Below are 14,299 nucleotides of genomic sequence, written 5' to 3'. Positions count from 1 at the left end.
GGAAAAAAAACTTGGATCAGCAATCTCATTTGTCGAGTGATCCTCTCTAGCGAGAGGTCGTGAGACACTCCATTGTGAGTTCGGCCGGGGGATAAAGCGTGATAATCAGGAGCGTATCTCCGCTTAGGCTTTAGCTACTAGATCGCTTTTGAATCTGTGTGAGAGGCCGAGAATTATACAGGTTCGGGCCGCTATGAAGCGTAATACACTACTCCTGTGTGTGGAACTATGATGGAGTTCTTACAAGAGATCTTGAGCTCCTGGGAAACCCTAGCTGTGCTTCCTCTAGAGCTCAAGCTATCAAGAGTCATCCCTTTTTTCGGTGGGTAAGGTCCTCCTTTTATAATTACCACATGCACCGTTCATACCTACCCCTCCATGGAGACGGGGCCCACATCGCCTGAGTCAGATAACTATCCGTGCCTTCAACAGGAAGCAAAGTGGTTGTCCGCCCCCAGGTTGGGCCCAACACCGTCCTCCGCCAGACACAGGGGATATCCCTGTCATTCCTTCTTAAATGTATGAAGACTTTGGTGGATTCACCATGTACAGGGGACGCACTTGGCAGTGTGCCGATGGGACGGGGCATACATGCCTCCACTCCGCCTGACACAGGGCGGGACGTGGGGGCACTGCCGCCTGTCCTATCCGCCTGCGACCGGTCGCAGACCGGTCAAGGTTGATTTGACATGCGTTAATCGGGCGGCACCGCACGTCCGCCCACGCCGCATTAAATGCAGCGAGGGACGGTTGGGGTGCCGCTCATTTATGACGCTGGGCAGCGCCTCCTGCTTCGCCCACTCACCCCGCCACGTGGTGGCCGGGTGAGGGCCTCGGGGCAGCATGCCTCACAGGCCCGAGGGGTGTGATATGGCACCCCGAGGCCCCCCGGCCACCCCATAACTACCTAACCTCCCCCCGAGGGGGCGGGGAAAAGGTAGGCCGCACGGCCACATGGCTAGATGGGAAGGTTATTTCCATCTACCGTGCGTACCCCCAGACCCGTATCACCGACATCATTGTTTCGCATCCTTGGATGAATATTTGACGTACATCCATACTGAATAACTTGGTCAACGACAATAGTCATGGAAAAAATAGCGCCACTGTACACGTAAATTTGAATTAGTTTACCAGGGTCTCGCTCGTAACGCGTGGTTATAGTTCTATTCTGTTCTGGTTCTTGCATATCAACAGGATTAGAGCAATTCACTTGCAAAGTAGTTGCCTTCAAATTCAGAAAGGATAGGAGGTGGAACCAACTGTTCTATAATAAAAATCTAGTGTATTTTTCCTTTTCATGGTTGAACGCTTGAAATCTAAATAAATTGGTGAATGACAAACAATGTAAGTACTACTAACTACTAAGATTTAACTAGTATTTCAGAAATTCAAAATTAAAGTAGAGACTAGAGAGGGAAAATAAGCCTTTCAGTCTTTGGGCTTTGACAACACCAGTGCAGTACTTGAGAAACTAGGGGGCTGTTTGGATGCCTTCCATTGTCTATCACAAAAAATTTGGCAAAGTGTGGCAATGCCACACATTGTATGGCTAAGAATTTGTTGGCCACAATTGTGATAAGTTATAGCAAAATAATCACTCAATGAAAAGTAGATCAGCTTGCTAAAACACTATGCTTAATTGGTCAAACTTGATTGCCACAACTTTGGCAAAGGTTAGTACTCAACCAAACAGCACCGTACCGTCGATATGGCTAGATGGAGGCATGGAGCTGTTGAACTGCACAGCAGCGCAACAGTACAACACAACAAGCTTGGAGCTAGGAAGGACCGAAGAGCTGAGACTCAGAGAAAAAGAGAAGAGGAAACGACACAAGCAGTAGCTCGGCACAAGAATTTGAGAGCAGCGATCTATCACCACCAGCCTGTCGCTGATTGGTTTAGAGCAGTTGGAGCATCACATGCTTGTTGGGCTACTAAGAGAAATACAATAGCAGACTATTAGCCAGTTATAAACATATTTTAATGAGATAAAAAATAAGAGAGAATAGCGGCGGGCTACAGATCTAAAGCCAGCTACAGCACGAACTCTAAGAAGTAACATGTGTATAACAGGTGTGATCATATATTAGTAGTATAGTAAGCAACTATTGTATAAATTGGCTATTAGATCGGCTATAGATGAATTGGAGCTAGTAGTGGCCTAATGATTAAAGGCCTAAGGTTGGAGGGGTCCCAAAAGCCTTTACCTAGGGATTAAGTGACCCTGGCTGTTGCCTCTGCCACTACATTGGATCTATTTGGCGGGACTCCAACTACATCTCCAACTCTCTTAAAACTGATACCCAATCAAATAGTTCTATCCAAAAGAGTGGAGCAGGCTATACTAATATGGGGTGGAGCAAGATTCGGGCTGAGCCACAACTCTACTCCACTCCTCTTCTAAGGTTAGATTTAGGGTTCATCCATGACAAATAGGCTCTAATTCTTCATTTCGAAATTTTCATCATGGAAAAAACATCCAGAGATATGAGCTTAGGGATTGTTTGGTTCAATGGTTTTGTCAGCCTACTAATTTTGTTAGGCTAAAAACTACTGAAAGTTGAGACTCAGATTTTACACATACCCTAGCTAAAAGTCTCTGCGTCACAACGGATAATATAAGAGATAAAAGCAAAAGCAAAAAGAAAAAGAAATATAATGCAACCTTATGATCCACATGTCAGCTTGTGACATTTGAGGTAGACTTGAATTGAACACCACCATTAGTATAAATTTTGTTGGAGGTATGTCACGAGGGCCTTCGACCGACCTGCCGAAACCACACAGTCCATCAAGCCCAGGCTAAATCCAAGCGTTGCGCCTGAGGCAAAGCCATAGGGCGAAGGATTTGAGCAAAGCCGAATGATGAAGATCAAAGGGTTCGCCATCAAGCCCGGGCTAAGTCAGGCGGCGAAGACCGAAGTGAGCTCACCATCTGGCCGAAGATCCACTAAGGGCGAAGGCCAAAGAGCGAAGCATGTGGCCATCGTCCGAAGTAGAAGATGCCTTCGGCTAAGGGCTTGGAGGCCTCGAGGCCTATAGAGGCCCTTCGCCACTAATGGGACGGCCCAAGAAAACCTCCTTAGGGCCCAAGAATACAAAAGACACTGTATACACACGCTAATGTTCCTATCGTAAGAATTCCTCTGTACTAACTAAACCCTAGAGGGTATGAGTTTGTACTAAAACTATAAATAGCTCCCTAGGGCCATGTAATGGGGGATCAAAAAAATTTTACTAATTAATACATTGCTTTACTATTCCAACAACCCATTGAGTTAACCACGTCCTTCGACGTGACGCAGTTGTCTTTCGACAACAAATTTAAAGTTGAGATTTATATATGCTAGCAATTTGCCCGTGTTGCAATGGGAGAAAGAAACTTTGAATTATAGCTAGGTTGAGATGCCCAAATGGCTCACAGAGGAAAAGCTCTTGCTTTAATGAAAGAGCACTTTGTAGCTGCCAACTATATATAATGTTAAGAATGATAGTAAAAATAAGAAAAAAAAAAGTACGAATTACCCCCCGAACTATCGTGGTCGACCGAATTACCCCCTAAACCCGAAAACCAGAGACCATTCTCTCTAAACTTTCAATACCGGACAAATTACCCCCCTTAACCCAATTCAGAGCGGTTTTGTCCTACGTGGCGTACGTGTGGCAATCCAGTCAGCACTTTATTTATTAAAAAAATGTGGGACCCACCTATCATACTCCTCTTCCCCTCTTCCTCTCTATCTTCTCTCTCTTTCTTCCTCTCTCTCACGCGGGTCGAGCGGTGGCTGGCGTACGGCGCGCACGACGGGAGGTGGGCGGCGCAGGACGGTCGGCGCGTGGACGGCCAGAGGCAGCGGCAAGGCGGGGCCGTGGCAGGACTCCTCTTTCTCCTTCCCCGCCGTCTCGGCGGGGCGGAGCTTGAACACGCCAGCGCCGGTGCGGATGTGGCCCGGTAGTAGTCGCATGAGCGCGGCGACGAGGAGTTCCGCTGGGGCAGGTATGGGTCCCGCACACGAGCTCCTCCTCTGCCAGGAGCACACCGCCGCGTCCTTCTCCGTCCGCGAGGGCGCCGGCCGCAAGCTCAAGGGGCGCGACTTCCACCGTGTCTGCAACGCCGTATGGGATAAGACCGGCTTCCAGGAGCTTCGCCTTAGTAGCCCGCCGCCCAGGCGACCTTTGCCTTCGCTGCTGACCGCCCAGTCCGCCTCCGCCTCGGTCGCTCGCTGCCTGGGCGAGCCGCACCTCCGCCTCCGCAACCGGCTGCCCTGTCCGCCTCCGCCGCTGTCACCCGCCGCACGTCCGCCTCCGCTTCCATCGCCACAGCCGGCCGCCCGAACATGTGCGAGAGAGAGAGAGAGAGATTGGGGAGGAATTGAAGTTAGGGAGGGAGTGCCTGGAGCTTCGGCGCTTGCCGTAGCGCCCACCACCCCAGCGGAACTCCTCGTCGCCGCACTCATGCAACGGCCACCGTGCCGCGTCCGCCGCCGCCGCCCACCACCTGCCATGCGCGCCATACACCAGTCGCCGCTCGACCCGCGTGAGAGAGAGAGGAAGAGATAGAGAGAGAAGAGAGAGAGAGGAAGAGGGGAGAGGAGTATCACATGTAGGTCCCACATTTTTTTAATAAATAAAATGCTGAGTTGGTTGCCACGCATACGCCACGTAGAACAAAACTGCTCTGAATTGGATTGAGAGGGATAATTTGTCCAGTATTAAAAGTTCAGAGTGAACGATGTCTGGTTTTCGGGTTTAGGGGGGTAATTCGGTCGACCGCGATAGTTCGGGGGGTAAATCGTACTTTTTCCTAAAAATAAAATATACTGAATACAACTCGTCTAATTATCTGGATGATGAATTCTTGTGAAACTTGGTCGGTGCCTTAACAATCAGGTAAAAGAACATACTGCTTAAGTGCAGATGATAAATTCCGTGCAATTTTCCATATATATTATGCATAACCCATCTTAACAGTAAGTAATGTATCAGAATACTGAATATACACACATCAAGAATTGCACCCCAACCATTCCAAGAAAAAATAAAGAAAGAATTCCACCCCCAAGACAGGGTACACTACTAACTGCAAAGAATCTCCCAAAAAAAGAACTGCAAAGAATAATTCTACATGCAGTTTTCAGCTTCTACAAGTACACCTTGTACTCCTGAATCTCCTGATTGATCAATCCAGTCCCCCAGTTGGTCGACAACACTAATTATCATAGTTCGTATACACTATCTAATATCTACTGAGAAGTACACAACCCCATCATCGACAACTGCCTATTGAATTTCAACAAAAGAAAATTCGCATCTATTTCCTTTCCAACATGCATAAGGAGTGCCACACTTGACAATAACGACTCAAGGATTCATTGAACATCTGAAGCATGTATGTTATACTCTCCCATGGACGCAGCATGCTAAAATGCAAATGACTATTGACTAATGAGGTGTAAGATCTGGTACACATACTCCTCTGATGGACTCGCGGCAAGTTTTAGAAAGTTTAAGTCAAGTGGCTGGATTAAAAACACATAGCAGTTAGTCCTTTCTGTGGCCAATCAGGATTCCTATCAGTTAGTCATGCGCACATTGCCTGCCTGACAATATCCATCACATGGAGCTATGGACGTGCATCTCATCGCCATCTCTGAAGCATGCAAGAATTCCATACTTAGTGTCAGGAGGGGAGAACTTGTGCATAGAAACCAACGTGAATCTTTGTTTTCTTTTCTCTTTTTGACATCATAGGAAAGTTGATCTTCTGCTGCACAGTCCATGTTTGATCTTCAACTGCTTCAGTGATACCAGAGATACGGCCGATCGTCGTTGTCGCGTGCTGGGCGGGCGCATTCCCTCGTCGTACTCGTACCCGTCCTCATCGCCTGCCTAATGGCGGGCGCCGCATCGCCGGAAGCGGAGCGTCGTCCGCCTACCAGCCATCTCCACCTCTGTGTCAGCACTCAGCCGAACTGCCGAAGGCTTCTCGACAGGGGCTATTAAAAAAACGTAAATATTATGGAAGTTAGCTGGAAAACCCCTGGACGTTTATCAGGCAGAGGCTATTCCGATATTCCAACTGCTTAGGATGGGAATGGTTACTATCGATCCATTTATCCGTTGAACCTATTAAAAATTTGCTCCAACAGATATCACTTAAAAATGTAAACAGATCAATCCATTAACAATCTAGGTCTTAAGGGCTCAATCCAAAATGGCTTTACATGTATAAATGTTCCGGCATTGATACAAAGTTGCTTCTCTATATAATAAATCATTCCAAAAAGAGGTTAACTGAATTTAACAAAATTTTTGGTCCAAATTTTAAACGCATGTAACTAAAATTTCTGGGTCTATTAGTAATGCATTATGGGTCCCGCATGTCTAAATGGCTCAAATTTTGTATAAAGTTGTTTTTCTGTATAATAAATCATTCCTACGTATTCAACTGAATTTAATAAGTTTTTAAAATATAAACGCGTGCACATTATAGGAATTTCTTATAGTCTATTAATAGTGCATTATGGGTCCCACATATATAAATGGCTTAAAATTCACGTAAAGTTACTTCTCTGTGCAAGAAACCATTCATACAAAACTCAACTGAATTTTACAAGTTTTTTTAGTGTGAACGCAAGTTTAAATATTTTGAGCCAAATTTTACACACATCTAATAGAAATTTCTTGGTCCCTGATCAATTTGGATATCCACGTATAATTTATCGATATAACAGACTCAAAATGGATAGACCCTATTGAATCATGGATCAACAAACTCACTGAAAATGGTTTAGGTTATATCCATATCCTAACCATTCACATCCTGGCCAGCTGAGCGTCTGCTAGCGCCTGGAAATCCGAATTGATCAACAGGTGAGGCGCCTGGAAATCGGAATTACAACTTCACTACACATGGGGCTTTGATCAGACTGGACCCAACGGCCGTGCACATGTCAACTCGAACGGCATACATCATCAGCAGAAAAATCTTCAATTTTTATATTTGTAAAGATAAATATTATTAAAATTTGAAAAGTACCAAGATTTACATAATTTTACTTTTTTTTCTTAATCACTTTTTGACGTTACACACTATGGAGGTCATCATTTTGCTTATTGACGGAATAAGCAAAACGGCATATTTGCAAACCAAAAATAATTTATAAATAAAACTTTTATATATGTGTTCTTAGCGATCTAAAAACAAATGCTGAAAAATAAATTACAATGAAAAAGCCTCAAAATTAACTTCAAATTTAAAGTTGAAAATTCAAATTTTGGCTTATAAGCATAAGCAAAGCCAAAAGATGAGGCCGTATTGATAGTTCATAGGAATCTTCCGAACTTTTCCGAATCTCACAATTCAAATTTACCTTTTTATTCTACTAAATTCGTAACCAACTTACCGATTCGAGTCAGCTCAAATCAGTTAAAGCCATGAATTTCGATTAGCTCTTCGCATTTTGAAACCTGCATGCAGCCTCCCGGGCACATCACCAAACTAAGCTCCGTTTAAACCTACAACAATCTGCGACAATATATTGGATCTAGTCCGCAAAGACGCTCATCTAAATCATCTTAAAATGTCATTATACAAGTGTTACATGCAGGCAATCGATCTCTCACTAACTCACGAATTTAAGAGGGCTTAGCAGGTGGCTGTGGTTTACACAGCTGCCAAGTGCCAACATCAGATTTGGTCACACTGGTGACTTGTTTTTGCCGTCACCAAAACACAAGCCGCCAATTCCACTATGGCCCTTCCAAACAGAACAAATTCTCGTTTAGTCGTTTGCAACGGTAGACGTTTAAGGTCAAACGTTCGTTTGGCTGCCATCTTTCCGACACTCAAACCCTTGACCAAAGAAGGATCTGCTGATGTCAATGCATTGAATGAAGAATTTGGTTTAGTTCTACATCTTCAATGCCCTTCTCCCAACACTGTCTTCTGCCATGTCCGTATCTTCCGAAAGTATTATTTCCAAGTCTCTTGTATCTCTTTTCATCACATTGCCCAACTTGGCAACAGCTTCCGTCTGTTGTTGTAAGGCCTGTAATAATGCAGAACGTTACATCTTCTGAGATGAAACAAGGCCTGCCATCTAAAAACAAAGGAATCAAATCAGTCCCACACATAAGATACCTCAAGAAGCTCAGCAACACTCTGTTCGTCAACTTTCGTTGAGCTAGGAATATAGATAGGACCAGCAGTGCCACCAGCACTAGCAAGAAGGCGAGAAGTTGAAAGAAGATTATAAACTCTCTTGTGCAGATCACCAGTGGGTCCTTTTAGCTGTACACGAAGGATTCAATATAAAGAACTAATATGAGGGCAAAAGAAAACTAACCAGCCAAAATTAGAAATAATATGAGGGCAAAAGAAAACTAACCTGCTTTGCTATAACAGCCAGTCGTTCATACAGATCAGCTTCCTCCTTCGTTAGTGGAATACGATAACCCCGATTCTCTAATGCCTCCACTATTCTCATTATCTTTTTTACCAGTTCAAAAATGACAATAGTTAGAAACGTTGCCATGAACAATGAATTCCCACCGCCATTTTCAAATGAACATAGAGAAGAATTATCACCCTTAAGAGGCGTCTCTCAATAACCAACTCTTGCTGCTTCAGCCGTTGGATCCATGGGTATGTGTCAGCTTGGAAATGTCTTTGCAACTATAATTGAATCTTTGTTACACGAGATAAATGATTCTTGGGAGGTGCACATGAAAATTACTTGTATGAAGTCATACCTTTTTAACATTGTCGCGTGTCATGCTCAATCTATCAGAATCTGAGACAAGAACTCCATCTTGAAGCTGTGCACAGAAAAACAAGGGCTGTAGAGTCAACAGGTCTGGTCAATGAGAATTATGTATTTCATGGACTGACAAATGCACAATTACTGTAGAGTGGTGATTGTTACTAAATCTTTTTCCTTTTTTCTTTGCAAACAATAAAAGCAAATGGACTAGTGTAGAACGATGACTATTACTGACATCTTTTCATATATTTTTTTCAAACAAGAAATGCAAATGGAGGTGGCTAAAAGTACCCAAATAAAACAGGAACGGACAACAATCTATGGCTTGACATACAACAAATGCATACGAAGTACAATCTTATGTCTCCAGGGAGTGCAACCACCAAAAAGAGTCGGCCAATAGATTATCTCCTTTATGAGATAATCTACTGCTGGTAGCGGAAATAAATTGTTGGTCATTTGAATTATAAAATATAGGTTTATCTCCAACCACACGTCATATCTGCATGTGGTATAAAGAAGTCATCCAGTACAGCACCATATTTTCATCTTGGTAAAGGTTTTTACAAGCATCCTATAAAATAAAATATAGCACAGAAACACAGATATTGATTCAAATTTAAAAACCATGCAAAGCCCAACTTCAATGTAAAGATATTGCACAGACACTTTAAAGCAGTCCAGTTTTACCACCATCAAACGATTTATGAGAACTATAATGCTGCACACACAAATGAGCAAAAATGAATTGATGTCAGGACTACCCTGAATCACTTGAGTTCAGGCCAAACATTTGAAATTAATCACAAAGAAAATGTGCTAAAACAATTATTGCAGAGCATTATGCTTGCTACATTTTTGTTATTTCCAAGGGATACACCAGCATTTCAACAATTTGATGAATGCAACACGTCATGTGCCAGTAAGGAGTTACATATCAGTTTGTCAAAAGGACATGTAGACTTGAAGAGAAGTTACAAATTCAATAATAAGAGGGATAAAATTATCGAAAAGACTAATTGGTGCGGACGCGCTAGATGCGTTCATGGCACACAATTCCAGCACGGGCTGATGCATACGAGGATGGGCCTACTAGGCCATGTGTGCTGTTGTATGTGTCGCGAACAGCGAACTTGCAAGGACTCAAGTTATATTGAGGTAATTAGTTGCTAATTGCAGTTTAAGAATTGACACGGTACGTGCATGCATGCATGTAGTGCAGTGTTATTAAGGCGGTATGGCGAAGTATGGCGACCCACCACCGCCTTACTGCCATAGCGATAAGGCGTATGGCGTGGCGACGCCTTAAGTGCATTGAAAAAATAGAAAGTATTAAGTAATATGGGCCCTAAAAATACTAATGGGGTACTCTATTCATCACAGCCCAGCCCAATAGTAGCACTTACCTAGCCTAGTCCAAATACTTTACTCTCTTAACCTAGCAAACAACATTTTAACCCTTCCCAACAGCTTCCCTCCCAACAGCCGTCACCTCACCTTCATCTAGATCTCTCTCCCCCATTGTGCAGCACTACCGCAGGCTCCTCTCCTCCACCTTTCTTCTCTCTCCTTGTGCACGATGCAGCAAGCATACACCATCATCCTATCCTTTCTCTCCTCTATTGCAGCCAGCAGCCTCCTCTCCTCCACCTTTTCTCTCTCATGTGGCACAGCAGCCGCAGGTGGTGCCTCTCTTGATCTCCCTGTACTCCCCATCAGCACAAGAAAGGGAGAGGGCGATGCTAGGGAGTAGGGAGGACCAGCAGCAAGACAACAGACTTTTCCCCTCTGCTCTTACCCTCTTTCCTTCAGTTTATGCCTGTAAGGCGGAGGTAGCCTATGGCGGAAGAACGCCTTGCCCTTCTGGGAACGCCACGACGCTATAGCGACGCCTTAATAACCATGATGTAGTGTATGTGTGTATTTTTTTACCGTCAACAAGTTTGACCAAGCTTTTTTAACATAACATTGAATTTTAAATTTGAAAATTTTGACTAAATTTTTAGCCATGCCAACCATGCATTTACATATGTTGTCACTTGGGCCGTGGCCGAATTGGTCGCTTAGTTGATCGTGTCCGTACCTGCCATGTTGCTTAGCGGGGCTAACTAATGTGTATAGCGACAGGGCCGAGCGGGACATGCGCGCTAGTTCTCTAGCCAGTGCAGATGCCCGAAGTATAAGTCCCCTAACATTATGACTCGGATACATAAAGCTTTAAGCTATTTAAAATGCTATAATTTTTTATACTTCACTTTTTTTTCACTCCCTACCCCTACCACTTGTAGGATGATAACTGGATAGCAGCAGAAGTGTATGTAAACACATCTATCTATATATACTATACAGTTGAAACCCGCTTAGTGGTAGTTATTGCTATAAAGCTACCACTTGAAATTGCACCATCACTAATCTTTCTCACCCTTAGATTGTGCTTTTCAAGCTTCAGATTATCACCTAATCTTCCTAGCCCATATTAATCAATGTTTGGATGTACGATTTTAGGTACTTCTCAACAAATTTACAAGTTTCAATCCATATATTGTTGTTTTGCAACTGCAGTGTATACATCAATATCCCACAAGAACATGCAGGGTGTCATCTGGTAACCTAGATACAGAGCCAACCACTTGCATGAAAAAGTTGACATAAAAAAATATCTTGTGCACTTGTGATCCACAAGTCCCTTGCCATACTTCAAAATTAAATCTGGAGAATTGAACATCTAAATTTTAGCTAGTGGAAACCATCCCCTATTAGAAAAGTATGTATATGCTCAGAAAAGATATCAGTAAACAAAATACTACAGATACGCATGTATGCAATACATCAACATGCATGACCTTTATTAGTTGATTTAATTCAGGTCACCAGTTCACCATACATTTCAAGGAGGGTATAACGCAGCCAGTATGATAAAACAAAATGTTTTGTTTCTGAAATAGTTCAGCAGCCTAGCAGGCATTACCATTTTGTTCAAAGTCACCTCCCACAGAAAGAAATCAAGGTTTGATCCAGAAGTTGGGTAGGAAATGAATTTAAATGGAAAAAAAACTGAAAAACACAAACATTTTATAGGCGAAATAGTCAAATGTGGTCAGCTTGTCAACGCAACTTGACATCTCCGAGAAAAAATCTTACCCTACTGCGGTATTAAAAAAAAACATGCAACGCAATTATAAATCACATGTTAGCATTTTCAATCAACTTCACTGGTTAAAACTTGCATACATTCTGTAGCCATATACTGAGGATAAAGAAAATAAGCGATTTATCTTAAAATATAATTTCTTCACTGAGTTCAGATAGAAGGTATCCAATCTAAATGCCGAACCTTAAGCCGGTAGGAAAGATCCTTAAATCCCTGCACGAGTTGAGGCCACAGCCTCTCCCTATCCGAACTATCCATGCCCTCAAGCTTCCCCATAGCTTCTGCCCACATGATCTACATCAACAAAGTAGCAAATACATATTAGTATATCCAACCAAAACACCACAAAAGAAAATTAAAAAGTTAATTAAAACATTTATCGAATTCCTTACATCAGATGCCGCAACTGGCTTCACCCTTTGTGAAGGCTCTGTAACACTAAACAACAGATGCTGCCGGAATAAAGAGACCAACAAGTCAACCAAATCACATCAAATCCGAGGCTCATTCCCAGAGCATAAATGGGAGCACAGCTAGAAGGAAAATCTCACCCTGAAAGCATAACGAGGGTTTCCAGGATCCTCCTTGTACGCATCCACGATAGCCTTCAGGCATCAGAGAGCACCGAAATTGTGAGCCGTTTCGGTGTTCAAACAACAAAAGAAGGCCAAGATTTCTGCTAGGGTTGCGGACCTGGATGTCACGGTCGGAGGGCGAGAGCGGGAGCGGCGCGACGGGGGCCATCTGGGTGGTGATCTGGCCGCCGCCCCCACCGGCGAACCCGAACGGCGACGGGGACGGCGTCATCTGCTGCTGGAACCCAAACGGCGATGGCGACGGCGACGGCGCCACGCCGAACGCCGGGGTCGACGAGGGCGTCCCGAACGCCGGGGTCGACGAGGGCGCCCCGAAGGCAGGGGTCGAGGAGGGCGCGCCGAAAGCCGGGGTCGAGGACGGGGTCCCGAACGCGGGCGCGGTGGAGGGGGTGCCGAAGGACGGGGTGGACGACGGCGCGCCGAACGCCGGCGTGGAGGAAGGGGTGCCGAAGGCGGGGGTGGTGGAGGGCGTGCCGAATGCAGGGGTGGAGGAAGGGGCGCCGAATGCCGGGGTGGTGGAGGGGGTCCCAAATAGGGGCGACGAAGACGGGGTGCCGAACATGGCGGCGGCGGTTGCCGGCGGCGAGGGTTGGGGGGTTTAGGGTTTTCTCGGGGCGTGGGGGATTGTGGAGATGGCCGAACTGAGCGGGTGAAGGGAAGAATGCGGGGGAGCGGATGCGAATTTCGGAGATTTGGAGGTGTAACTTGTGATATGCTCAACTCCGGAAGAATCCGATTTGTAAAAAAAATAATAATAATAAACGGAACGGTCAAATATTTCAACGGTTTTGCTAAATTTTTGGCGACACGTTTTTTGGTTGACTACAGTCGGTTTTTAGCCATTGAATCGGTTTTTATATGATTCGTACTAGCATACTTAATTACGCATAACTAGTTGTGTTTGATAGGTTACATTTCGAAAACGCTTCTTATCGGCCGTCCGATGTGAGGCGTATCGTCGGACGGGCGCGCGAGCCGTTCAATCCGTTAGGACAGAACGCACGGCTGAGATTCGTTCCGTACGTTTAGCCCGTTGCAACATCAAAGGGAAACAACTGCGTTTCCCTTTTTTCCTCCGTAACCGCTCCGACACAATCGGAGAGAGCACTCGGAGAGGCGGCGTGGAGTTAGGTCTAGCAGGGAGGCGACGGCGGCGGCTGAGGCGGTTTCGACCGGCAGCGGCGGCGTTTCAGGCGGCGCTGGAGAAGCTAGAAGCTGTCGCAGCGGCTTCTCCAATCGTTGCATTCCCCTTTACGGCTCTACCCCCACCACACTCTCACCCCCCGGCTGCGTGTTGCTGCGGTTCCGACCAGCGGCGGCGGTGGCTGTCTCTATCCTCGGCGGCGGCTTCTAGCTCCATTCCCGGCGTCGAGGTGAGCCCTTTGTTTATCCCCTTTCCCCACTCCACACCCAACCTCTTGCTACCCCCATGCTTTTCTCCCCCAAATCCGAAATGTTTTTTTTTGTGTTTTGCATGTGGTCTACTAGTGTGAATGTGTTCTAGTAATGACATTAATTTTTTTCAGAATGTTTTTAGGTATAATTTATGAGGATGCATTTATGAGATTCCCCCTTAGATGTGAATGGATTATTTTTATTGTCTGTGTTGCATGTGGCCTCCTAGATGTGATTGTACTCTAGTAGTTACATTAATTTGTCACAGAAGGATAATCTATGATGATCTATTATGAGATATATTTGATAATATAATATATAGTTTGCACTGTGATTGTTTTCATATGGTGGTTTTTTTGTTTTACCATTTTTTACTGTGATAATCTATT

The 14,299-nt window shown here is 44.7% G+C and overlaps 1 protein-coding gene across 1 annotated transcript; it reads right to left on the bottom strand.

Moving 5' to 3' along the window:
- Window positions 1-7,244: 7,244 nt before the first annotated feature.
- LOC127780809 (nuclear pore complex protein NUP54) lies at window positions 7,245-13,111 on the bottom strand. The gene is made up of 9 exons (XM_052307782.1): window positions 12,613-13,111; window positions 12,471-12,524; window positions 12,312-12,371; window positions 12,103-12,213; window positions 8,758-8,823; window positions 8,594-8,680; window positions 8,394-8,495; window positions 8,147-8,296; window positions 7,245-8,054 (listed from the first exon to the last, which is right to left on the bottom strand). Exons 1-9 carry the CDS (start codon window positions 13,075-13,077, stop codon window positions 7,917-7,919), a joined length of 1,233 nt encoding a protein of 410 aa, XP_052163742.1. The 5' UTR covers window positions 13,078-13,111; the 3' UTR covers window positions 7,245-7,916.
- Between the last annotated feature and the right edge of the window lie 1,188 nt (window positions 13,112-14,299).

The sequence above is a fragment of the Oryza glaberrima genome, chromosome 7, assembly GCF_000147395.1.
Source record: "Oryza glaberrima chromosome 7, OglaRS2, whole genome shotgun sequence".
Taxonomy (NCBI): domain Eukaryota; kingdom Viridiplantae; phylum Streptophyta; class Magnoliopsida; order Poales; family Poaceae; genus Oryza; species Oryza glaberrima.
This window is presented reverse-complemented; position numbering and strand designations above follow the sequence as displayed.

Bases quoted from the DNA above. Each gene is read 5' to 3' on its own strand.
- LOC127780809 (XM_052307782.1), bottom strand. From the start codon at position 13,077: ATGTTCGGCACCCCGTCTTCGTCGCCCCTATTTGGGACCCCCTCCACC. The intron at 12,525-12,612 runs GTCCGCAACCCT...TGATGCCTGAAG, and splicing joins CCTCCGACCGTGACATCCAG to GCTATCGTGGATGCGTACAA. The intron at 8,055-8,146 runs GTATCTTATGTG...GCATTATTACAG, and splicing joins GTGTTGCTGAGCTTCTTGAG to GCCTTACAACAACAGACGGA.